Source organism: Dicentrarchus labrax, unplaced genomic scaffold, assembly GCF_905237075.1.
Source record: "Dicentrarchus labrax unplaced genomic scaffold, dlabrax2021, whole genome shotgun sequence".
Taxonomy (NCBI): domain Eukaryota; kingdom Metazoa; phylum Chordata; class Actinopteri; family Moronidae; genus Dicentrarchus; species Dicentrarchus labrax.
In genome coordinates, this window is record NW_026136707.1 from 20,173,852 (window position 1) to 20,200,658 (window position 26,807).

The following is a 26,807-nucleotide window of genomic DNA, read 5'->3' on the forward strand; positions in this document are numbered from 1 at the left end:
TCTCTATTATATATATCTGGCAGAGTTGTAGATACAAGGAAAGTGCGTGTGTGTGTGTGTGTGCGTGTGTGTGCGTGTGTGTGTGTGCGTGCGTGTGTGTGTGTGTGCGTGCGTGCGTGTGTGTATGTGTGTGTGTGTGTGTGTGTGTGTGCGTGTGTGCGTGCATGTGTGTACTGTATTACATTCTGGGTGTCCCAATCTGATCAGACTCCACTAGCTGGTCAGCAGACCTTGTTTCATTTTTTTTTTTTTTAAAGAAACCTTATTTTAGCAGGAAAAATGTAGAAAAATTAGTTTCACCGATGACAGAAATGTCAGCGAGTTTGGGGAGAATAACTTATTTCTCACACAGGCGGAAGAGGAGGGTAAACACAGCAAACACAAGGCAGCGATGGCTAACTGGGAATTAAAGAATAATAAATAAATAAATAGTAACTGCACCATATCTTTATCTAAGATGATTCATATTTTATTTCAAAACAGTGCCTCCATTGGTCACATTTTTCAGTAGTGGATAATAGAAAATGTAAAGATACGGGCGGTGAAATATGAGTCGGTTTGGGGAGGTAAGAATGAGAAAAGATTAGCTTGAGATTAGAATAAGAGAGATGGAGGAGGGAGGAAGATGAGGGCAAAGAGTCTTGCAGTGTGTGTGAGTAGTTTTCAGAGTGCGGGTCGGTGTGTCTGTCAGTGTGTGTGTGTGTGTGTGTGTGTGTGTGTGTGTGTGTGTGTGTGTGAGAGAGAGAGAGAGAAGAGGGATGATTGTACACACTCCCACCCTACTTTGTTTTCCACCTACCAACACGCCAGCAGAGATTGGACATCCTTGACCGACCCGCTCGGCTACACTCACACCTGCCCACACGTAAGCTTTTACTGTGGCTGACCTGTTAAACCCCACATATACCTTACATTCAAAATATACATTCAAAAATATTCACAAACAAGAAAAAAAAATAATAAGTCTGCGCAGTCTGCTAACTTCCATGCTTTGCAAGCTAATAAACATATGTTTGTTTTGTGATATTGACACCATTGTTTTTGCATATTCATTTGCCTGTTTGTATCAGATAACCCACCTCGAGTCGAGCTCCCGCTGTTGTTTATTCAGTGAAGTTGTTTTTCTTGACTTTCCCGGCTGCAGTCCTTCAGTAGTTCAGAGCCTGGCAAACCGTTCCCTGAGTGGCCCCCGTGTCTTTAATTTAACAAGATACCCACCAAGGAGGGTTGTTTTTGGCTGCCTCCCTCCATCCTGAGAGTCATTAAGGCCGGCCCATGGTGAGGGAGACCCAGCCAGGCATTAGCATAAGCGGGCAGAGCGACACAGAAGGAGCCCGGGGTCAGTGGAAACTTCCAGATCAAACGCTCCCAGTTGCCCCCCAGACCCGTGCTCTGGTTAACACCAGCAGGTACCAGTAGCCCTGGGAATGTGTTACCAGGCTAAAACCAACATGACCAGCATGCCCACACACACACACACACACACACACACACACACACACACACACACACACACACACACACACACACACACACACACACACACACACACACACACACACCTTTGGAAATTCTTCCTTTTCTCTGTTTCTCTTTTTTCTCTACCTTTCCTACTCTGTCTCCTGTTTTGTTAGCAACTTGAATCCTCCATCTTATTTATTATTTTAACATTAGCTTTGCTGCAGAAGTGACATAGTTATTAGTAGCAGCCTCCTTTACAAGACATTTTATTTATTTATTCATTTTCTATTTCTTTCCCTGACTTGGTGGAGATCTGCTGTGAGACACTAACTAACGTCCCCCACAAGAACATTTCGAGGTGCTGTGAAAGCCCAGGCTTTCCCTTTTCAAAGAATTTTATTTTGAAATGAATTCCTGCTAACATGATTGTCATGACACATTAGTTATCATGTTCTTTTGTTTCTCTCTTTAAAACTGAACCACTCATTTTCCCCTGTTCTCATGGAGAAATCAATTATCTGCTTTGCATCTTGAATTTCAGCACATGTTCGCCTACAGCCACGATTCCCAAATGTTTCTTTTTTTCTTTTTTTCTTTCTCTAAACATGACTATCAGTGAAATGTTATCGTCATAGACATGCACATGGGCTACATGTGGATTTTTTGTTTTAGCTATTTTTTCAAGAAGTGTTTTTGGGGAGGGTCGGGCTGCCAGGCAATTGAATATTGAAACGTGACTTGCACAAACACACAGTGAACCTGCATCACTGCTGTGTGAGCTGGGGTCTGAGTCAGTTGTCATCATGTGACACGTGATTATAATGTATACAATTTATTTATGTCCTCAAATTTAGAGTACTCACTAATTAAAAAAATAAAAATAAAATAAAATCAAAAAGGCGGGTCATCAGAGTTCTGGTTACATTACACAACATAACATGTGGAAAGGTCATTTCAGTCTCACAGCGACTGTCAGTATGTAATCCACTTGACAACAATTTGGATCGCTCATCTTAAAAATAAGCCCAAACACATACTTTTCTGTTCATATAAAAAGCTCTCTGTTGTTTTTATCATACTGGTATGAAGTGTCCCTTTCACAGTGCCTGCTCTGATGGCATCTGCTTTGCTTTAGAGGAGAGCTGAGCAATTCGCAGTGACGGACGTGGTCAACTCATCACGCAGGCCTAATTTACTTTAAGTTCTGCTGCGTTTGTCTTACTTCAGATCTGTCACGGGACAACGTTGACGTTGCTATAGCATGCTGTTGTTTTGTTTTGGGGTCTAAGAAAGCCAAACACTAGGATAAGGTATGATGAATAATTCTCTCTGACAGACAGGGCCTGTTGTTGGTGGACACAGCTGGCAGAGGCTGTGTGTGTGTGTGTGTGTGTGTGTGTGTGTGTGTGTGTGTGTGTGTGTGTGTGTGTGTGTGTGTGTGTGTGTGTGTGTGTGTGTGTGTGTGTCTGTGTGTGTGTGTGTGTGTGTCTGTGTGTGTGTGTGTGACCATGAGTTACCATTACTTGAAGTAGAAATGGAAGACAGTTTTTCCATGGATTTTCTATAAACACTTCTGTCTTTTGATTGTTTTCAGCCACTCTCATGAAGCTGTTTGGAAGAGGCATAACTGTTGAATGTGCTTAAAACCCTTTTAGGGCTCTTCAGCAGCTGTTTGGATTTACATGGAGTAAATTGCTTTGTGGAAATGAGAATGCTTTTACCTTGCGTTCACATTTTTAGCAACTAATGTGCTTGACTGACTGCCAGGGCCCAGATCAGTGCTATAAATCTCCTATTTTTGCTGGAGTTAATTTTTTCAAAAGTCTGTTTTTATTTCATAATACCATTTTTCCCCAATGACACTTAAGTCCTAATGTCACTTTTCAGATTTGTCATCACCGGTCAGTCACATTTGCTGCAGTCACAGCTGGCTTTTCACTTTAACACAGAGAAATAAATTCAGGCTCACAAGACTGCCTAGCTAGTCAACTGGTTAGTTAGGGAGGTGGGATGTGTGTCATTGTTAAGCTAAATAAAAGGAAAGGTTAGTTACTGTACTGTGACTGTGTGTTTGTTTACGGCTGCAGCTGGTTGATTGATTCAGGATTACTTTGGCACTGTTGTTGCTTTAGCTAACAGGAGCTAACTTGCTAAATCTGGTAGCATTTGTTTAGCCTGAGGGATGGCAGCGCGTAGGTTATTGGCTGAAAGGTGATGAAACAGACTTTAAATGCCTTTTGAAACAAAAAATTCTGGAATCAAATAAAAATCAATCACCCTAACCCTTCATTAAATCCCTCTTATTGTGAATTAAGAATAAAATAATATTCCATTTTAATTACTAATGGATTTGTCTATTTACATATTTGATTCTATATTCTAGTCAAATTTATTTCACATGTATTTATCTATTTAATATTGAAACTTTTATCCACTTTTGCACTTGCCATTTGGAACAATGGGACATGAATTGAAGCCACTTATGCAGATGATTAATGGCTAAAGACTGAGATGGCTGAAGTACAGCCAGAGTTGATTGTTTTTCAGCCAACAAACTCGTGAGCCCTCTAAACCTGAGCAGTTCTCTTACATTTTATCAGCAAAAGCCATGTAGGTGCAGTCATTTTCTTAAGCAGTATGGCTGTGGATGGATTTCTTTTACTGGGCAAAGAACCCATAGTTTACCCAGTTAGCTGTAGCTCATGGTAGGATTTGCTCTGGTTGAATCACAGTTCTAGTCCAAGTAAAGAGTTTAAAAAACAACCTCCCTCTCACCACAGTCTTGGTCCATATGCTGTGCTTTCATATGACCAAACTAAAACCCTTCTATGCTTTAAAATAACTCCTGGGAACCAAGAGGGTGCAAGAATCTCTCCAGTTAACATACCACCCTTGCAGCTAAGCAGAAAGAGTTTCAAAGCTTCTGGCCCTGCTCTGTTTTGCAAGGAAAACTGTAGCTTCCTACGACGCTGCTTGCAGATGTTGAAGAATTGTTTATCTAGTTAACACATGTCAGTCGACGCTCAAAAAAAGCCTTCTGTCTAATTAGAGACGGGAGTCATTGTCATCTGTCTCATAATGAGGAATCATGAAGGCTTCTTTTTTCTCTCTTGTGCCATTTGATATTTCACTCTGTCTACAAATGAACAGGGGACAAGTTTCCATATTTTAAGGTAGCGCTGTAAACAGGGTCGCATGTTTTCTTTTTTTGTTGTTGTTTTTTTTTTACATGCACTGTCAATTACCCAGTGGCAGTAGCCTTGCAGATACAGCAGAGCGCTGCGCCTGCTGGCTGGCTGGCTGACTGGGTGACTGGTTGGGTGGCTGACTTGGTGGCTGACTGGCTTGTCTCTTGGAAACCTGTGAAATATGATTTACATTGAGAGCATGTTGTAGCAAACCCTAGCCCACGGTATGCATATTCCCCCATTGTTTGTGACAGTTGGTTGTACCTGCGCCGGGGGGAAGAGTGCCAAGTAGGCATCCGACTTTGCATTTCAGTGGCTGAGCTCAGGGTCAGGAGCACATCTGGTTGACTGGGAGGTTTGTGTGTGGTGTGTCATTTCTGTGTTTCAGATTCCATAACGTGCGCACATGCAGACACACAGACACACACACACACACACACACACACACACACACACACACACGCACACACACACACACATTCGTGAGCTCACTTGTTGCTGTGCAGCCGGAGTCTGTGCGCATAAAGCAGCAGCCGCGGCGGCACACAAACAAGCAAACCCGGCACACCGGTGCACTCCTACACAAACAAACAAACACACCTGCTGCTCCTGGCAAGTCGCTCTGACAATCAGCCGAAGGAGGGAAGGCAAACAAAACAAACAGTTTAATTTACATGACAGTAGCCTGCTTTACATTAGCATGCCGTGGCAATGATAGAGTGAAGCTCTGCTGGAAACAGCAGGTAATGAAAAGTGATGGTCCTATTTGCGGTATACTGTAAGTACAGGAATGGGAAGCTCGAGCAGTCAGAACTAATAGCATGCACTGTGCTGCATGTCTCCCAGACAGTCCTTTTGGTGTGTTGGTTTAAAAAAAAAAAAAAGTACTCTCCCAGTCCTTGCTAAAATAACTAATTTTTCAGCATTGCAGAATAAATATAAGCAATTTGTTGTGGTGAAAAATTCAAGATGTGTACATGTGTTAAGTGAAGAGGGGAGTGTGATTTATTTATTTGTTTATTTTTTGCTCTCCGTTTTCCCAAAACTTTCCTCCTTTAGACAGAACATGAAATGTTTATGCAGTTTGTGCAAAACAATCCATGTGCAATTCTAACAAGCAATTAACCTCATCGATAAATAAGTAAACAGTGTTTTGGCCAGTTTGTAATTGCGCAGAATGGTATTTGTGTCTTGAGACTGCTGTATTTCTACTTGGTAAGCTTTATTTCAGAGGGCATTTATGGCTTTATGTGTTGAGTGTGTGTGCGTGTGTGTGGTTTGTGGACAGTTTGGTTTGTGAGTGTGCAAATGTATCATACATGTTTGTGTTTTTGTAGATGATAGCATACACTCATCGTGTCATGTGTTTGTAGTAATACTGTTTAGGTGTATCTGTACATGATTGTGTGTGTGTGTGTGTGTGTGTGTGTGTCTGTGTGTGTGTACTGGCTCCAGTGGTCTGCTCCTCATGTAAAGAGATAGCATCTTCCCACAACAGATCAATAAGGGAATATTTCTAGGATCCCTGCTTCTGTCTCCGATTTAACCAAACCATGGGAGTGTGTGTGTGTATGAAGAATACTCAGACTGACAACCTCACTTGTGTCTTGGTGGTTAGGTTGAACTTAGCTGCTATTATTGAACCTATTGGCACATTATCAGACAGACGAGCCATATTTTGTCTCAGCCTTTCAGTCAAGGTTAGATTTGTGTTTCCTGTTTGTTTGTGACCTGCTCATCAATCAGTCCAAAAACACATTCTTGCTATCACCTCAACAGTTGTGGAACATTTGATAAAACTATTTCTTATATAATATAGGCAGATCTTTGCTGTCCTCTGAGCTGATGTATGCACACAGTTGCTTTATACTGTTGGTATGAAATATTGACACACACGTGTGGCTACACTCTGTCTTGCACATACAATCTTCACCTAGCTCATGTTTACTTGCCGTAAATTGTCCTAAAGGGACACAGCCACTGATGATTTATGGTGCCAGATATGATTAGATCCCATGTATTTTTACACAATGGACACAATATTTTCTTTTGCATGTGGCGCCGTAAGTGGGAGCCAGTAGTCATTAATGACTGAATAAACAGCTCGTTCCCTTCTTATTAAAATATAGCTTCACGTTTCCTCCCCATTACTGTCGTGGCGGGCTGCGCCTTGGCAACAGAGGACAACCCGCTCTGAGTGAAAGTGAAAATATTTATTTAAGGATGTATAATATGTCTGAAGATCTGTTTTGTTTAAAGGCTGGCATTTGACAGAAAGTATGGAGTGGACTGAATGGCATGTTGTGGTAAATGAATGCCCAGATGAGTTTGACTTGAGCTATATGTAGCTATTTAGGCTGTCCTTCAGTGGATCATTAAACAAGAATCCTACAGTCTTTTTTGATTCTGTCTCCAGTCAGTTCAAGTGGAGGGTCAGTGTCAGACACAAAGTGCCTTCGTCTGCCAGCAGTTGATGCATATGTCAGATTCTTCCATCAAAACAACATTTGAACAAAATGTTTCTAATTTATTTAAGCAAAAGAAGGTAATTTACTAACGATGGTTAGTGGTTCCCGACTCCTGATTATTATATTATGGAGTTAATGTAAAATTCGAGCAGATCATTTCCTGTTTTCTTCCATCCCTTAAAATCAAGAAGGACTCACAACCCTCAATGAATCTTTGGCGTCCCCTAGTGGGGGCCCCGACCCCCAGGTTGGGAACCTCTGCTCTAAGAGAAGGATCTCCACTCCTTTTATGGAAGTGGGACTGTTTCCACAATAAATTGCTCAGTAAAATATCACAGATGTGTACATGTCGCACAGTTTACTTCATCCCCAGATATTTTTTCATACCTTTGACCCGTTTACTGTTTGCTCATGAGAGTATTCAGACCTGTTGGTATAGTTTGCACACACACACACACACACACACCCTTCATGTCTTGCAGAGGTTGAACACACACAGTTCAAGGTTAGTCTCCAATTCAGCTCAGTCCAGCTCACAGATAATTGTCAATAAAATTGATCTTTCTATTTTTTTTTCAACTGTGCTCATATTTTTCCATCCTCCTCCCCTCCCCTAGACACTTCCCTTGACTCTCTCACTCCACTCTCCTTTGCCTCTGTCCTTCTCTTTTCATCTTAAGCCAGATAAGTCTGCCTCGACTGCCAAGAGCACCGAGTATCACTGCTTGCTTTTTTTCCCCCTCCTCTTATGTTCTTCTCACAGTGCACTGAAGCCATGTCGCAATTTCTCAGGGAGTTTTGATGCCTGGATGTCTCCTGTCTGGGTCCATCTCGTCTGAGCTGCAGCGCCGGCTCTATGCGATCTGAACTTCGCTGCCTCGCTGCAGGTCAGCCTTCACGGCCGATTAGTGTCGAAGCGCCACTTTGGTCACAAGTTGTCGGGAGCGCTTATCGTGAAGATCAACAGCGATCAGTCTCGCCACTGCACTCCCTCTTTCTCTCTCTCTCTCACTCTCTCTCTTTCTCTCTCTCCGAGTCCTCTACATCTCCTCCCTCTTTCTCTCTCCTTTCTGTTTTCTGCCCTCTCCCCTTTTGGCATTAACCCCCTCCCCCTTCCTGTTTTTTCCCCTTAAATCACCATATTTCCATCTACATCTTATCATTGTCATCCTTCCTTTCTCCCACCTTCCCCCCATGCTGCGTCTCTTGCTGGATCCAAACAGTCTAAACATGTTTTGCCTTCCTTACAACTCCCCCTTTATTGGAAAACCTTGTGAGGTTTCAGCTAAGATGTGAAATCATAAGAAATAAAGTTATATAAGAAGTGAGAATAATGTGCTAAGAGAATCTGACTTTACATGAGCAGTTCATGTACCGTCAGGTGTAACTTGCATGGTCTTCTTTATATATAGGGAAATATAATCTCTTCTATACTATATATATATATATATATATGTGTACTTTTATACAAATCGTGGAGGTTACAGGAGAAAGAAATTTAATTTCAACATTTAATTGTCTTGCTATGGTCATGGCTGCTGTTTAAGTGTTACCATAGTAACTTGGTTCTGATTCTACATTATCCAAATACTTTTTTGACCATACTCGTTGTGTTTCTGCATTTACTCACATATTCATTTTCCTCGGCTTCTTTTTTTTTGTTCCTTCCTTTTAAAAAGGAAAGAAAAGTCTCAGAAAGAAACTTGTTTCAAGCTGAAAGGTTTACTTCTTATTTTTCGTATTTGAACAACAAAGTAATTTTGCTAAACAAAAAAGTAAGCAAGCACATTTTCAAGCTGGTAAAGGTCACTTTTTTTTCAAACAAATTAAAATCAACTTTTCTATGTCACTGTTAACTTTTTCCACTCATAAAACAACAAGGAGACTATTGATTGGCCTCAAAACAGGCAAACATAACTTTAACCAATGTGCTACAATATTTATTTGGGAGCTGCATTTTTTGTCTCATCCCTATGACAGCATGTGTGGCCTTTGCGATCAACTCTTGACTGACTTTTATTTCGGTGTGCTGTGTTCTGTCTGTCCAGTTCAGGAGACACGGTTTCAGTGTGTATTTATTTGCTCTTTACACCCCCCCCCATTCTAATCCCTCCATCCCTCCTTCTCTTGGCGTCTCTGTGTGCCGTCAGGCCTCGTCTGTGGCGAGAGCGGAGACGAGTCATGTTTGGCCTGTCAGTATGGCTGCTAGTGTCAGTATCTGGAGCTGCTGGTTCCTCTGACAGCGCTGGAGGGGCTGCTGGTCCTAGCAGAGTGCAGCCGTCACCCTGTGACACGCTCAGTGTCACCGATCCCCTCCGTCTGGTGACATGGCATCCCCCCCGTCCTCGTTTTTGCGCAACCCCCCCTCCAAGCAAGTGGCCTTTTCACTGCCACTCTGCAGTCAGTCACTCAGTCACTTACTGCCTCACTGAGGAGTCTTTAGTAGGAGCTGACCTACATGTGTTTCTGAAAGCTGATACCAGTATTTTGGATTGAAGCTGGCCGTAGTGTTTACAGTTGATATTCACTATCTTTACCTTTTTAAAAAGTATAGATGGATAGATAGATGGATAGATAGAGAGCCTCTGTGCACAGCAGGACTAAATATGTGTGTGTGATTTAATCTGGCCTTGGCGAGTGTGCAGCAGTGACAAATGGATGCTCACTATGAAACCCCCTCATCCAAGAGACAGTATTAGTTTTTGCTTTAATTACCAGCAGCAGTAATGTTTCCTATCCATAACTGTCGGCCTGCTAGAATGCAGCCTGGCAGAGGGGTGAGGGCCTTGTCTCTTCTCTCAGTGGGCCTCCTGTCTCTTCTCCCCCCCAATCCGTCTATCCTCTCTCCCTTCCCTCCCTCCCCCCACCCTCCTTCTTCCCCCCCTCCGCCTCCCTCCCATCCCCTCTGCGCCCGCCGCATCTTTCATTTCAATATTTCAATATTTATGCCTCATCTGAGAAAGTTCAAAGTCACAGTAAGGAGGCATAACTTTCTCCCGCCTCCCCGCCGACAGCGCAGGACCCTGCCTGGTGGACAGGAGAGGCTGGTGACTGGCTGGTCTCCCCTCCCCTCCACTGGTCACTGGTGACAGAAAAAGAGAGGAGAGGCCTGGCTCGGGGAGTTTGATACAGAGACAGACAGCTAGAACTTCATTGACCTAACCCTGGTTATAATATTTTGTGCTGATATTTCAAGCCCTTTTGAAAATATGTAAAAAAGGAGTTTCATAAAGTAGATGTTTTCATAATATAACATTTCTGCATACTTTTGGTAGAATTTAATTGACATTGTGTCAAATGCAGCTGCTCAGATTAAGAGTTTTCCAAAGATATCCAGTGCAATCAATCAATTCTTCAATCAATCGTTAACTTTATAAAACAGCTGCATCCCAGACAGCCTAATTAGACAATATTTAATATTCTGTTGGAAGCCAGTGTCAGTCCATTGGTATGACACAAGGCTGTACACCCTCAGCCAATATTTGGTTGCACAACATGTAGCACCTCAAAGGTCCAGGGGCAGCGCCAAGGTCCCTTGGGTGCTTGTGTTGGATGTGTTATCCATGTCTGAGCCCATGTCACAGTGCGGGTACATTTTTATGTTGGTCTCACTGACCATCCTCTTAGAAAATCCAGAGCCAGTTTTAATAAATAAAGTGTCTGACAAGTCCGTCCTTTGCCATAAAGATCTTTGACAGCCGCCGTCTGGTAATAGATTAGCCTAATTACAGCATCCCTGAGTTTAGATCACAACGTCACGTACCCAGCCTGCCGCTCTAATAGCCATTACAGCCACTACTCTCCACTCCCCTCCTGTTAATGTAAAGTTGTAAAGAAAAAAGGAGGAGGAAAAAAAAGGAAAAGCCAAAAGGAAAAGGTCGTCCTCATTTGCATGCAAGCCTTCATTAGAATATGCGAATATGCTAAGGACCGGAGCTGGCGCTTTGCATGTGCAGGTGATGAATGGCCAGTGCATCGCAGAATAGGCCGAGATGGAGGCTTCGTCACCCTCATCTGCATAGCATACTTTATTTACTTATTTATTTATTTATTCATTTACTTTTGAGTGCTCGCTCTCTGTGATACATCTCACGTCTGAGGAGGACCTTTGCAATTTACCTCCCTCCTTCACACATACACACACACACACGCACACACACACACACACACACACACCACTTCAATAAAACGAGGCTTTATTAAATGGCTGAATGAGAGCTTTGAGTTTTCAACAAGGCTTTCTTTTCTCTCAGAAAAAAAAGGGAATGTTTGGACAGCTTCTACTGTAAATCTTTTGTATTTGTTTACCACTTTATACGTTTCAGCGAGGACTTAAACAAGGCATTACAAAAGGTAGAAATTGGCTGTTTATTGAGCGGTGATTCGACCTGTGGAGCATCAGAGAACATCGGCGGTGGGAGGGAGGCCAGCGCTCGTTTGAGTGAAACCTTGCGGAGTGTTTTTGTCGGGTGGGGGTGGGTGGGTGGTGGTGTGTGCGGTGGGGTTTTGTGGGGTGGAGGGCGAGTTTCCAGAGAGAAACTCTTCTCTTCACTCTTCTCTGTTGCTGGGGCGGCAGATGGTGGGTGTCAAGACAACGGCAGCAATAGCCAAACAAAGACATCCTTTGTGTGTGTGTGTGTGTGTGTGTGTGTGTGTGTGTGTGTGTGTGTATGGATACTTTCTGAGAGGTGTAGAAGAGCGCTAGCTTTGAGTAGGAGGCAACAGCATCTATAATAACACTTGAACGCTGCATTGTATAAATTCCTAAGCTCTACTTAATCTCCAGAAAGTCCATTGTTTTATATGATTTCAGACAGCTGACACCTCACTGAGGAACTACTTAGAAACCTATGGAGAAAATACTTCTCAATGACAGATGCCACATTTGCAGTTCAACTTTCCTTACCCAGAGAGTGTGAACTTCCACAATCTTTCCCCTCTATCAACAGTTCCAGTTCTTTGAGCGTAATAAGTCATTCTTTGATAGGATCGCTGAATATTAGATTAGTACCATAGCGGTTTATTTTGCTCCTCTGGAGTGTGACCTTAGCTGCCCTTCACAGAGGCGCGAGGATAATGAGAGTGGTAGCTGGCCGACAGACAGGCCTGACATCCCAGCTACGCCCTTCACTCAGCTGGCTGAGGAAAAACGTCAATACAGAGGCCTTATGTTTTATGGATTATCTGCTTTAGCAAAACTATAGTGAGAGAAATACAACTCTCGCTTGTCATGTTGCTTCAGTTCTTTTTAATGTGCGAGACCACTCACCAAAACAACAGCGGTCGAAATTAGAGGCTGTCTTCTTTGTTTGTTTCTCTTCAATTTTCTCTCTTCACCTCTCGCTCCTCATTCGTAGCATCTTCCCATCGTTCAGGTTTCAACACGGTGACCCCGTGTTCTTTGATTTACCAAAACCCTACTTTTTCTACCTTATTTTGAAGAGACATAGTTTCAGGCTTTGTACGTTTGTTTGATTTTAAAAGTTAGCATTCTGAATAGATCTTTGGCATGCGTATTTGTCCAGAATAGAACTTGCTAATAGACCTCCTGTGCGAATAAAACACACTCCACGCCTCTAAATTTTTGCGTATTTATTTTTATGTCCGGAATAATTCTTTCTTTTGATAGCTCTCTCCCTTTCTATTCTTCGCTCATTCTTACTTCCTCTTTTTCTTTTTCATACATTTAATTTGTTCTCAGAGGAAAGGCAGATAGAGTGTACAGTAAACAGACTGAATAAATCATGTTTGGGCTTTTTTTCTCCTTCTTTTTTTATGCATGTGTGTGTGGAGGGGGGGGTCTCAGGGATACTGTTGGTTTTCATCCCCAGGAGGCACAGGGGAGGCTTGCTGTTGTAAACGAACCCAAGTGGAGCCCTTTTATCCGCAGTTTATTCTGCCCACTGGGGGCCAGAGAGAGGTCGGAGGGGGGGCGGGTGCTCATCACAGCTTCTGGTCCCTGAAGGAGCACAGAGGGTGCAGAGGTGAGGACGGAGGTGAGAGCTCTGGCTGGTGGCTTTCCCCTCAATTAGAATCTTTAACAGAGGAGGAGGCCCTGCTGGTGTGTTTTCCTTTTATAATGACGCCAGCCTTAATGGCAGTGGTCAGCTGGAAACAAAAACTAGTTACAGTCACACCAATATATCAGTTTGACTGGCTGATTAAAAATATAATGCTAACATCAGCAGTGTTGTCTTCCATCTGATATAATGGAGCAACCGCTCTCACCATAGATAGTCAGTTTTTATCCTTGTTATGCCTTCAAAGAAATCATTTCAGGCCAGCGAGGAAGGAATTTATGTAACAGCATCAATCGTATCGGTGTGTAAATCTTGAAATGAAAGCAAACACCTCTTGCCTTAAGGAGCTTTCTAAATGAATTCTATCAGTATGTCCTTTAGCTGCATCCCATGATGGTCTAAGAACTGTTTCAAAAAGTGCTTTCAACCTGCCAAGAATACTATTCTGGTAGAAAGTGATTTGAAATGATTAAATTTAATGCTCTTTAACATCACCACAAAATACTTGCTGTTGGGGGCATTTTTATGCAACAGTTTCCCTGCAGTTCTGACCTTCAGTCCAAACATACAGTTTAAATACAGGCTTTCAAATGTTAGCAGTGAAACCCTGCTGGAAATTGTCAAGTTTAGCTGCTTTAGTAATGTTATCAACTTTATATACTATATTCAGGCATGTATAATGATTTAGCTTAGTGCTGGATTCAATGCCAAAACAAGCTTAATAATATTGAATGTACAAAGAACACAAATAGGCTCTCTTTTTATTCTTCAATGCCCACCCTTCACCTCTTCTCCCAGCATACACCACACACACATCTGAGGAGACCTTATAAACATAAGGAAACCTGCATTACAAATTACTGCACATCATAGAAATTGTGCAGCAAGCTTTTTAAAATACCAGCGCTGCCAGTGAGGCGCTTTGTAATTTATCCCTTCACGGCTGTTAGCTGCGCCGCGCAACGGTGATTTATTTGGTTTAAGAGAAGTTTTGTTTAGAGAGATAATGAGCAGGACTTCTCTTTAATGATTTAACACGGCGCGGTGGAAAGGAGAGGGGGGGAAAAAAGCACATATATTTTTCATATCTTTAACTGCACTGCAGAGAAGAAGGGAAGGATGGAGAAAGAGATGCATTAGCAAGAGAAGCTAACAGCCTTTAACAACCAGCATTTTTGATTCATTTTGTTGTGTGAAATGAGACTTTCTCACCTCCTCTTAACACGGCGGTATTTTAGTATGTTGTATGTATTTCATTTAAAATGTTTCTCAGGACACGTGCACGTCGTCATAGTGTTTTTCTCGAATCCATATAAGTGAATCGTGTTTGTGCTGATTCCACACAATATGCCAGCTTATACAAGTCTATTTTGAAAAGTGCTGTAGCCACTTGTGTAGCTGTCTCTACCTTGTTCTTTATACACCTCTCCTTTCATCTTTACACCAAATACAGTCTTATTCTTTCTTGTTCAGCATTTTCAAGTTTCTCCCCTCACTTAGGATTTAAATCCCAAATTAAAGCAGTTAATTAGAAAATATAATGATGCTGAGTAGCATAATCTGCAAACAGTGCAATGACGCTCAGAGCTGGGGGCTCCGTAACACTGAAACTGCCATCGGCGCATAACGATGATGATATCAATAATAGATTACTTCATCAATCGCTGTTCGCTTCAAGATGGAAATGCGCTGTTGGGAAGGGACTGAATTTTTAGTTTTCATTATTATAATTTTTTTTCCCCCTTCCTCCCTCCCTTTCCCGTAGCTTGAAAATGTCTGTTTCATCTCACATTAGGGTGTGCTCTGCATAAGTGCAGGTGGAACTTGCTCTCCCTCTAAATGATCCTTTAATGGAACAGTGTGCACTGGAGCTGGGAACTCTATGGGGCGCTGCCACTGTCGATGAGAACTTCGCCTCAATCAATCCGTCAAGCCCCATCACCTGCCTCAGCAGATGATCCAAAAACCCCTTTGGAGAGGCAAAGTGAGCTTTTTATGTACCTCCTCTAAGACTAGAGGACACACACACACGCACGCAGAAGCGGCGGCGGCATCATAAGTGAGAGGTGTCTGTTTCGTTGAGAGGCTTGACGTTGATCAGTCGTCAGAGAAACACTTTGCCTCTCTTTTATTTTTTATCAAGATCATCTTAGAATAGATCAAGTGCTTGCTTCTCTCTGGCACGGGCGTAAAGACAAAATCAATTCCGATGTTTTATTTATTTATTTTTCCTCCCCAATATCTGTTACATTATGGGATGTTTCCATAAGCGGATCTCTTAGAAGCCCAAGCAATATTGATGCAAAGTCGCCTCTTGCTTCCGTCAAACAAAGCGACAGCAGCACAAACTGCATTTGCCTCTGCTTCTCTCCCTAGTTCACATTCACTCCAGCTTATCCAGATACTCCATCATGATTTTTCATATTCCTTCATTTCCCTTCTTTCTCTCCTGTGGCTTTTCTTTCTCCATCCTTCCATCACCATCTATCTCCACATCTGCAAATTTGACACCACATTTAGTTCACCCCATCGACTGCTATAGGCCCGCTTGTAGAACATCCATTAAACTCAAGCCTGTAAACTCAGCAGAATCCCTCCTTCCTCAGTCCTTATTCTTGACGTCTGCCTGCCTGCCTGCCTGCCTGTCTGTCTGTCTGTCTGTCTGTCTGTCTGTCTGTCTGTCTGTCTGTCTGTCAAGGGAAGCAGTCGCTCCGTCTGTCAATAAATGTCTTATCTTTCGACTTCTTGTTCCTGTCTGTTTATCTGTCTGTCTGACATGTCGGCAGCTGTCTCAGCGCTCCGGGGTTGCTGTCAGCCAAGTGTTGGTTTCTGTTCTTCTGTCAGTTCACCTGCCTGTCAAAGCTTCTCAGATTAGACATGTCAACTTACCTCCAGGTTTTCCGCTTCTCCAGGATGAGTTTATAAAAAAAAATAAACAAGGAAGAAACACATTATGTTTACTCAGAAGAGTAAATTAGTTGTGGCATTGTGAAAAGCTCTTTTTTTATGCTATGGCTCTCTCTCTTCAGTGGTAAATATAGTACCTCCTTAAGACATCAAATGTGCTAATGCATGTTTAGCTTTTCTTCACACAATAGTGGCACAGTGTTTCTAAAATAAGAGCACATTTCCCATAAATCCTGTTGCTTCTGAGGACGAGGATATAAAAAAAACATTTATGAATAGACAGAAAGGAAAGAACTGGGGAGAATAGAAAAGTTGTACAGAAGTGGGGGAGAGAAGGTGAAGGGATGTATGGCAAAGTGATGTGAGAATACAGGAATTGAGTAGAAAAATACATTTAACAGAGAGATGGATGGGATGAGGTAATATTGATATGAGAGGAGAAACAGGATGGCAGTGAAGCTGAGATGGCAGAGGAGACGGAGGGAGGGGGGGTGCAGAGGGGAGCTACCTGCTGCTGATGGCAGTCAGAGTCAGTGAGGGATGGAGGGCGATCCAGCTGTGACATTAAAGCAGCAGGTGGAGGCCATCATTAGGACTGGCACAGGAGGCTGGATGAGCCCACACACAGTCATTTCTTTGGGGCCCAGCGGACCACCTGTGTGTGTGTGTGTGTGTGTGTGTGTGTGTGTGTGTGTGTGTGTGTGTGTGTGTGTGTGTGTGTGTGTGTGTGTGTGTGTGTGTGTGTGTGCATGTGTGTTTCTCCTCAAAAAGAGCTGAAGCATAGTCCCATAACTTCAGAGCTCATCCCCACACACCCCCCCCTCCTCCTTTCGTCTTTCCCTTATGGAAGGCCCTCTTCCTCCCCACGTTTCGGCAGCTACGCCCGGTGAGGGTTGAGCGCTTCCTACATCTGGTGGCTCCCTTGTAATGGTTTTTCAGTTACCTTTCAACCAATTACAATACAGAAGTTTATTCGATTTCAGCTTAATTTTTCACCTCATAGCTTTTCCCGTGTTGCGTTCACATTGTGGCAGCACACAGCAGGCGGCAAACTGGATGTTCAATTGTTTTCAGAGAAAATAAACGATAAGAAATTGCGCCAACGTTTGTCTTTCACAACTATATCAAGGAAAACAGCTGTTTAAAATCTCTCTCTCTATATATATATGTATATATATATATATATATGTGTACTGACTTTGTTCTCATTTAGTCTTCTCTCGTTCGTTGTAGCATCTTGGAGACAGTAAGTTTGCTATTGGTAATGCACTACGTTTTCCCAGTTTAGAAGTGAAATGACAGACTGAAAATGAACTGTCACATACATAGGGATGTGTTATTGTGTCCATGGATTGTCATTAATAAGAGACATTGACCTTAGTACCCATTTGATGTCGAACCAGAAGCCGTCTGACAAGGTTGATTGTCCAAACCTGAAGAAACCGTCTGAAAGTAACTTGAGCAAAAGTTGGCAAAGTGTGTCATGTCTGACCTGGCTCTATCCCAGCATTCCTTGTGCACAGCTCTCAGGAACGGGTGTGTGTGATTTGAGGGGTGGCGGGCTATGGTACATCTAAGCCGAGTGTTGCTCCAGGCCTTTTCTTAGATCTCGCATCCCTTCTGGACCTGTAGACGGGCCTATCCAGGAACACCATTAGGCAAATGAAGTTGTTTGTATCAAATATTGACATGTTATCTCTTCATCATCAGGCGGCGGGAGGGATGAGAGAGAGAAAGATTGTAACTGTGGGTAATTGAGCCGTGTCTCCCCTGCTTATCGGTAAAGCTCCGGCACGTCACGGACCTAACGAGCTGTGGCGCGCCGATTAGTCTGAAGGGAAAGTCGAACGTGAAACACCCGAGCCTCCGTCTTTCTTTTTCTTTTTCTTTTTTTTTTCATATCTGCAATGGATATTATGAGCCTCCCTGGAGGGCAGAGGCACAGCCTTATTAGTTCAATTCATGGGGGGGAAGAGAATTGATATGGATGAATGGCATGTTAAAGTATCCCTTTGTTACAATAACCATCAAGGCTGATGGTTCGGGCTGATGATGCAGCCCAAGGCAGCAGGACGACAAGCTGAGGCCTTGACCTGGATGGCAGAGGATGCACACACACCAAGGGCAGGGGGCTGATTACACACTGCCTTAAACAAATGGATTTGCCCCTTTAACATTTAGATATGGGATCTTTCTGTGTGTTGGTGTGTGCGTGTTTGCATGAGAGATTGGGTACTTGTGGATGTCTGTTTTTGTGAGTAAGGAGTGTCATTTGTCTGAATTTGTATCAGTGTATGTGTGTGTGAATGCTGCCTGCATTTTATATCAAGATTATGGTATTGTGGTGTATTAGATAATCATATGGTGAATTGCTAATTGTGAATGTTATCATTACCATTTTAGTGCATAGTGGGAATTTGTATTTTTCCATTTTGTATGGTTATTTGCGGTTGTGCATGTTGTTATTGTGCATTTCTGTGAATATTAACACCCATTTATGTGTGTGCGTGTGTGTGTGTGCATGCGCGCAGCCTGTGCCAGGTGCCTCCACAGGGCATTACCCATCTTGCACTCGTGCCACTCTGAGAATAATCCAGTAAAAAATGGGCGAGATGAGAATCTCACAACATGCCAGTTTGATTTGTACCCCTTGCTATCAAAGAATGCTAATTAAAATCATATTTTGCATATGTCTTGTCTTTCATGCGCATATGCAAATTGCCCCTGTTGCCTTTCAGCACTCTGTAATTAGGTTTATGAAGGACAGCTGTAATACATAATTAACAGAAATGTTTGCAAGCTCTTTTTTCTCCACGTCTAAACACGACGACTTAAACAAGCGCGGGTGAAGTGTTCCAAGGCCGTGCTTTTTTCTCAAAAATATAGATTTTTTTTACCCCCACCCTCTCCAAAATATCTTAATTACGTTTTTTTGTTTATTTATACATGATGCCGTCAGTCAGGGGCCCTTTCAGTGGGCCAGAGAAGCTCAGCATTTTGATCTTGCCAGTCTCCCTGATTGGAATATACAAGATTTAGTCATACGCTCGCTCCTGGTTTAACTCTGAGGCAACATTCTGGACGGGTGGATGGATTGAGTTAGAGAGCATTGAGAAAATAGATGTAAAGTGATGATAGCGAGGCAAAACTGTGGAACATGTTTGAATATTTATGTGGTGGTCTTAGTTAGCGTCGGCCTCAGGGGCCTGCATGACGGACGGGACTCTGGGGCCATGATGGAATGGAGGACACAGCCGTGTATGTGTTCGTCCAGACGGCTGACATGGCGACATAAATGGTGAAATAATTATGCGTTCGCTTTATGAAAGACTGACTCCAACAGTTAGAAGGAAAGCTTCAGAAAGGCACAAACAGGCCTCGCCTCAGAGAAAACAGAATAATGATCTACTTGGAAGAAGAAAAAAAAAAAGAGTGAAAACGTCCAGAAACGAAGAAATGGGAGGAGCGACGCGGAGGAGGAACCCGAGTGTGTGCAGTGACAGTGCCAGCCACATGACTGTCGGTTCAACTCCCTCGGCCTCTTTCATGTAGCTCCATCCTCAGCTCTCAGATGTGGTCATTGTCTTTCAGTTGCACAATAATGGGAAGTGATGGGTGCTAAATGAAAAGGCCAGGGGATGAAAACACTGGTGAAGCAGCTTGGATGTCAGAGTAGTTAGTCCTGTCATCCGTTCATTATGCTTTCATATGCTGTTTAGGAGACATGGTAAACTCAGGGCCCTCGACAAAGTCAGGACATTGTGGTCACTGACGAGCTGCGGTACCCCGGTATTATTGACTGTGTGTGCGTGCAACTGCTTGTACTGTAGATATATATGCATGTGAATCCTTGCACGTGGGTACATATTTATTTGACACGTTGATTTACAACATGTGGAACTCTTTCTTATTCTACTGTCTGAACCAAAAGGTGCCTGTAAAACAAACTCAGACTTTAAACTCCTCTTGTAGTGCAACCTGATCATATACATTTGTGTCTGTTTATCTGCTCTGTCCTCTATTACCAGAACAATAGTTTTTTCCCACCCAAAAACCTGTTTGTGACAGATTATATTTAAAACTCCATGTCAGATAGTGTTTCCTGGGAAAAGTCTAGGAATGGAAGAGAAGGTGTTTGAAACTTTCTACCAGTGGGAGAATAACAAAAGAAAATACACCACAATATTTCTGTTTTACAGCTCAATGTAGCAAACAGTGACAAAAAGAGAATGTGTTTCTACCCAGCTTGAGTCTGACTTTAAGAACTTTTAATTCATTTGAGGACAGATGATTGAAAAGGCTGTCTTCCAGTGCTTCACATCTTCTAGTATTTTGTCCCATCCTTCTTCTCTTATAATCCTGGAACATATTTCTCAGGCATACATGCGCTGTAGTGATGCATTCATGGTTCAGATTTTCTTCAAACAAACAACAGAAGACGAGCGCAGTACAAACTCTCGCTACATACGTTATGCTCCAGCATATTATTGATCTACCATATTATCAGTATTGCTCTTTGATTAACCCATGTTCTGTGTGTGTGTGTGTGTGTGTGTGTGTGTGTGTGTGTGTGTGTGTGTGTGTGTGTGTTTTTGTAGATGGGCCTTCGTGATGAAGAAACACCTCAGCACCCACCTACTGGGGAAGCATGGAGTTGGACAGCGTAAAGAGAGGTACATTTAACAACTGCATTCAGCACTTACGCGTCATAATCTGCTTCTCAGTCAAAACACATGTTCCAGAATTTTAATTCTAGTATGTTTACATTCATAAAAGGGAGATTTCTATTCAAATATGTTTCCCTATCCTGTGTCCTGACTGTCGAGTACTTTAGCTAAAGTGAGAGATACAGCAGGCAATTAATTCTAGATTTTGGAGGATGACTCCTACAACCCCTATGGAGGTCTGTAAGCTTTTAAGCAAAAAGTCCCCACTAATTACAGTGAATTTCAAGTTAAATATAACTTGAGATCCTCCCTTTCCCTAATGAGTTAAATGGCTTTCACTCATTCCGTCTGTCTCTGTCTCTTGCTTACATCCCTTTTTTCTGTCAAACTTTATCTGCCTCCCTCCCTCATCTCACTCTCTGCTCTCCCTCTTGAATTAAGGATGAATGATGTTTCTTTTACCATTTTTGTCTGCGTATGGGAGTGTGTGTTTCTGTGTATGTGTAATGTCTCCCGCTTGGCCCTGTCTATCAGAAGCAGAGCCCTGCTGTCAGTGTGTGTGCGTTGTGTATGTGTGTGAAAAAGAAAGATGAGGAGATGAAGTTGTGAGCCCCCCCCAAACCCCCCCTCCTACCCTGACAAGCCAAAACGAGACGTTAAACACCTCTCAATCTGTCAAGCGAGCTGCTAAAATAGAAACAGACCCGCTTTTTCATTACTACGCAACCAAATTGATACTTTTGACAACGTGTGGTATTAGATATGACAAGTGGCTTCAGATATGGAAGTAAGCAGCCCGACCAGATGCCTCTCCATCTCTCAGACATTATCAACTAAATTCCTACTGTCAGCTGTTCATCTGGATTAGATGGAAACAAATCCTCATATCCTCAACTGCTTCAAGTTTCTGTTTCATCCACATTTTCCACATCTGTGACCTACCCAGTGCAACCGCAGTTTCCTGCTGTTTGCCACTAGGCTGACTGACCGGGGACTTGAACCGATGACCTTTCAGTCCAACATTTGCGCTACTGTTGTCCAAAAGAAAAGTACAACAAATGCCTCTCCTGTTAACAGCTGCTAACATTTATTAACAAACTGTAAAGAGAAATAAAAATAAACAAGACCACAATTAAGAGAAGGAGGTCTTTGTGACTTAATTAAAAAAAAAAAAAAAAAGGAAAGGCAAAGAGGTGACAGGCCAGCTGCCCTGACTTCAGGTATCGGTCGGCTCTATAGACAAATGCCGGTTGAAGACGGATTGTAACAAGCTGCCATTACTGTAGTGGCGGTCATTGTAAACCCGTACAGTAGTAACACTGTAATTTATGAGAAGGATTTAACTTTTTAACCACTTTTGCCAAGAAATATATGCAGAAGACCCTGCAGAAGTGTCATGTTTCATGTGTAGTAATCGAATGCTATTAAAATAACGTTTGAATAGATGGCTCATTAGCTTTTCACCTGCAAATCCTTCAACCACATATACTGGGCTGTGCTGAGCTGCTCAAACATTAAACTTCAACTTTAGAAAACATTGATTTGTCTACATCAAATCCTCATGTTTGCATAATTGGCGACATGCCTACAACAGACAATTTTAGTTTAAAATGTTTAGCATTTTTAACAACCAGGACATCGCTTGGATTGAATCTACTAGCTGGTAAAAAACATGTTCCATCCCAAAGACCTTTAGTGCTCATTGCTTTTGTAATAGAAGGTGGCAACACTGCCAAGGTCACACACAAACACACACACACACACACACACACACACACACACACACACACACAAATTCACACACAAGGATACTGGGCACAAATGAAGCTGTACAGTCTGTGTGTTACCTGATAGTGTTTAGCTCAGTGTGTGTTTTTGCCAAAAACAACTCTAGTCACTCTGCTCAGCCATAAAGCATTATCCCACACAGCATCAGTACATCACACACACACACACACACACACACACACACACACACACACACACACACAATATATACATACAGGTACAAATTTTCTGCTACATCTAAATCTTCTGTTAATGCACATAAACACACAAACTCTACAGTCATCAAAAGATCATTCTTTTTATTCCTTGTTTTCTCAAATTCTTTTCATTGCACTTAAACACATGCCTGCTGTACACACACATGCACACACACTCGCTAACATGCGCACTTAAAGGGAGGACGGCCACAAGGTTTGTTCTATTTAAACCTGTAAAACACGATGTCATCATTTTTCTGACAGTCCTGCAGACAGAATTTATCTCATCATTAATTAACCATCATATTTCCAACACAGTACAGCTTAATTAGCACAAGGTCATTGGGGAGGGCTTATTAAGTGGAACAAATTTGGGCAAGTGTAAGAGAGGAGGCAGAGGACGGTGGAGAAGAAAGGAGGAGAGAGAGAGGTGGGATGACAAAGAGATAGGCAGAGAGGGAAGATGAAAGAAAGGAGGAAAGAAAAGGAGAAAAGAGAGGAAGTGTGTGTGTGTGTGTAAGTGTGAGTGGTTTGGTTCGACGTGACAGTGCTGGCTCAAAGATTGATAACTGCACCGGTTTTGAAAGCCCAGACCTGGAGACTAGGACGGGAGCTGAGGGAAAAAGAGAGACAGGGAGAGGGAAAGGATGGGGAAACTTGTGTGTGTGTGTGTGTGTGTGTGTGTGTAGGGGGGGGTATCTGAACCGGCAACTGGGGACCAGTGAGGGAGGGGGTTGGTTGGGAGGCAATGGGGGTTGTTGGGGGGAGCCAATTGCAAACATATGCTGGCTGGCAGGCGGTGGAGAGATGGATTGCAGTGGGACAGTGTCAGAGAGGCAGTTTCATCACCATCTCTACGGCCCTGTTCACCTGGTATTTTTAGAACACTGGGGAGATCTGTTAGTCAAAGAAAGAGAAGAGGAGGAGGAAGAGACCTGACTAGCTGTAGGTAACGCCAGGCTCCACTTAGCCAAAACTGTCGGGGGCCTCAAACGCCAAGTTATTTTGGGTGGGTATCTGTGAAGACAAGAGAGTCCCATTAATTTAGGGTTTGAAAAGATTCTATTTTTGTTAATCAGCCTAAACTTTATTTATCCACTTAGGGAAATTTGTCCCTATTTGACCTTTCCTAAGAAGTAAGGGGGAATGAGCCCAACACCCAGGGGCTGATTCCTAAAAGAATAACACATAATAGTAATAAGGTTAGCCAAAAAAAGTTGGTTGACTAAGACTCTTCTCAATGACTAACAATTAACTCGACAATTAGGGGGCAGCCCTACTCATGAAAGACAGTGACAGACAGATGGTTCCAATCACCTGCCAAATACTGCCCTTTTCCAAACTGTTTCTAAGGAAGACTTTGCAGATGGTTCAGTGTTACAAACGAACTGGCGCAGTCGGGTTACTTAAAACATGGCTGTACAAATTCATCCAGCAAGCCTATACACACACACTGCAGCAGTCAAAGCAAATGAAGTGCGTCCTTTTGGTTTCAAACCTGCAAATTTTCTTGTCATATGGAGTTTTAGCATGTATGTTAGTGTTGAAGAAAACCCACACAAACACAGGAAAACTGCGTTAAAAACACACATTTTATTTTAACTTTTATTTTCATATGAGTAAAAATATGTTTTGTCCATACCTTTGTGGAATCCAGTCACAGTGTCTCCCTACAATCAGTTCACACTAATGAGCATAGTGGGCAATGATGGCCAACACTGGTCAGATCTGACTTTACATAAAAGGCTAATATTAGCCCCATATATCGTTATAACCCCAGCGGGGAAGAGAGGGAAGGGGAATCGGAGGGGAGGATGGGTGAGATGACAGACTCCAACTATCTGACAGGTTCTGGGTGTGTGTGAGAGAGAGAGAGAGAGAGAGAGAGAGAGAGAGAGAGAGAGAGAGAGAGAGAGAGAGAGAGGGGGAGAGAGGGAGAGAAAGATAGGGAGAGAGCTGAACTGTTATAAAGTGACACAACTGGGTCTTCGTCTCAGTCACACCACCACTCCTCACTGCAGGCACTGAGCGGAGATGAGGGCTTTTTGTCCTTTTGTCTGCCTGCATGTGTGTGCTTTCTCACAGATGTATACTTATGAGGACCGCATGTCCTCGCAAATTGGCATAAACCTAGCTGTGTGGTGTCTGATTGTAATGGCTTGTACTGATCTCAAAAGGTTTTTATTGTAACATTTTGCATTACAGCGCCAAATTATAATAAGAAGTTGTCACTTTTGTTATCACCCACTTGTAATGTCATTCTGAGTTGAATTATCCCCTTTCCTCAGTGCATTTTCATCTGAATATATAATCTCCCTTATTTAGTTAATGGATGCACGGTCTGAGCCAGCCTAGTGGGGAAATGGTTGTACAGTCTCCAAAATTAGAAGTATTCCCACTAGTTTGATTTTATTGATTTGGATTGAGTGTTGCACATCAAGAATGCTTTTTCCTGCTCACTCACAGGAGAACAGTTATCTATCTATTGTAAAACCAAAAAAAAGGTTACGTGCAACCATCAGTTTTGGATGTGTGGTGTTAACTACAGCAATAGAATAAAAGAAAGAATAACTGCCCCTAAGGAGGAACATGGAATATAAATATTGTATCACGTCTTTTAAGTAACAACCCAAAGTCCTGTATGACTAACAATGGCTTCTATATATGTGTGCGAGAATGTGTGTGTCAGTAAAATGTATTCCTTAAAAAGTTTCACCACATATTTTTATTTAACTCCTTGTATTCTCTTTTTTGCTGTCATTTATCATTTTAACCTCGGTGTTTGTTTCTTTCAGAGTGTGTGTGTGTGTGTGTGTGTGTGTGTGTGTGTGTGTGTGTGTGTGTGTGTGTGTGTGTGTGTGTGTGTGTGTGTGGGCACCTAAACCAACACTTCAATAACAAGGGAGTGGCTTGAGAACATGATTGACAGCAGCGACCTTGCCTCAATTGCTTGTAATTAGTTCTTTAAAAACAGGGCGCCAAAAGACAACTGACCTGTCTCGCATACCTGTTTTTTTAGGTAATTGTTAAAACGCCTGCCATTTTCACGCTTGTAATAATAAACTCCTTGAACTAATACACTCATCACTCTTGAAACAGGAGTGCTGACAACCCAGAAGAAAGATATATTTGTTTAAGTGTGGGGGGGAGAGCATGATACAAGCAGCTGGAGAGAATGTGTTCAGTGTTTTTGGGATGTCTGCTCACACTTTTGCTCAAGTGCATGTTGTCGGTTGTTCTACAGCATTACTGTATGCCTGCGCCAAGTAAGCGGGTGCTAAAGGAGAAAACAGAAAACCAGGTGAAAAGGCATGAACAGATCCAGAAATAGCTAGCATGATGCATGCTGCGCAGGTGTGATGACTCACAAAATGAAGGCAGGGATATTCAGAGCATCCTTTATTGCATTACTTCAGTGAGAAAATTGTAGAGAATGACATTTTTCTTTTGGAAGAAGATGCTCGTTTTCGATGGAACCTGCCAACAGTAAATACATGTAGTTTACTGTATGTAAATGTTTTGCATCTTTTTTGTTTGTTTGTTACACTTGGCCTCACACATCAGTAAACCAATATTCTAGTCAAATCCAGGTTTACATTCTGCACCACGTTTCTGCATGTTCACACGGCAGAGTTGATATACATATATGTTGATGCAGTCGGTCCCCATCACTGTGCCAGGGGCCGAGCACGGCTGAGCGGGCATCTGGCTCTGCAGCGCCGGGCTCTGGGCTTGCAGCCGCGTCCCAGCATGCCGTGCGGTGCGGCCATATTGCCCCGGCACCGAGGGCCGGGACCGTCCAGGCTTGACGGGTGGAGCAGGGGCGGAAGAGCCCTGCGTGGAGCCAGCATGGTGGCAATATGGACCACACGGAGCAGGCAGGGGTCAAGTCACACAAAAACCACGAGCCAGTCTGTGTGCAGGGTGTGTGTGTGTGTGTGTGTGTGTGTGTGTGTGTGTGTGTGTGTGTGTGTGTGTGTGTGTGTGTGTGTGTGTGTGTGTGTGTAAAGGAGAAAAAGAGAGAGTTAGCAGTGTGATAAGGAGATAAAGAGTAGATAAAGACAACCCCTAATTCATTAGAATAAATCCTTTCCCTTAATTATTGATAATG

At 42.8% G+C, this 26,807-nt stretch overlaps 2 protein-coding genes across 3 annotated transcripts in view; both read left to right on the plus strand.

The window, feature by feature from the left end:
* Positions 1-26,807, plus strand: part of znf407 (zinc finger protein 407) — a 142,661-nt gene that overhangs the window by 41,501 nt on the left and 74,353 nt on the right. For both annotated transcript variants that reach the window (XM_051406730.1, XM_051406731.1), the window contains one exon: positions 20,643-20,717. In XM_051406730.1, coding sequence (XP_051262690.1) covers positions 20,643-20,717 — 75 coding nt within the window. The remainder of the gene's footprint in view (positions 1-20,642; positions 20,718-26,807) is intronic.
* Positions 1-26,807, plus strand: part of LOC127367146 (teashirt homolog 1) — a 197,509-nt gene that overhangs the window by 18,157 nt on the left and 152,545 nt on the right. The gene's annotated exons all lie outside the window — the stretch shown is intronic.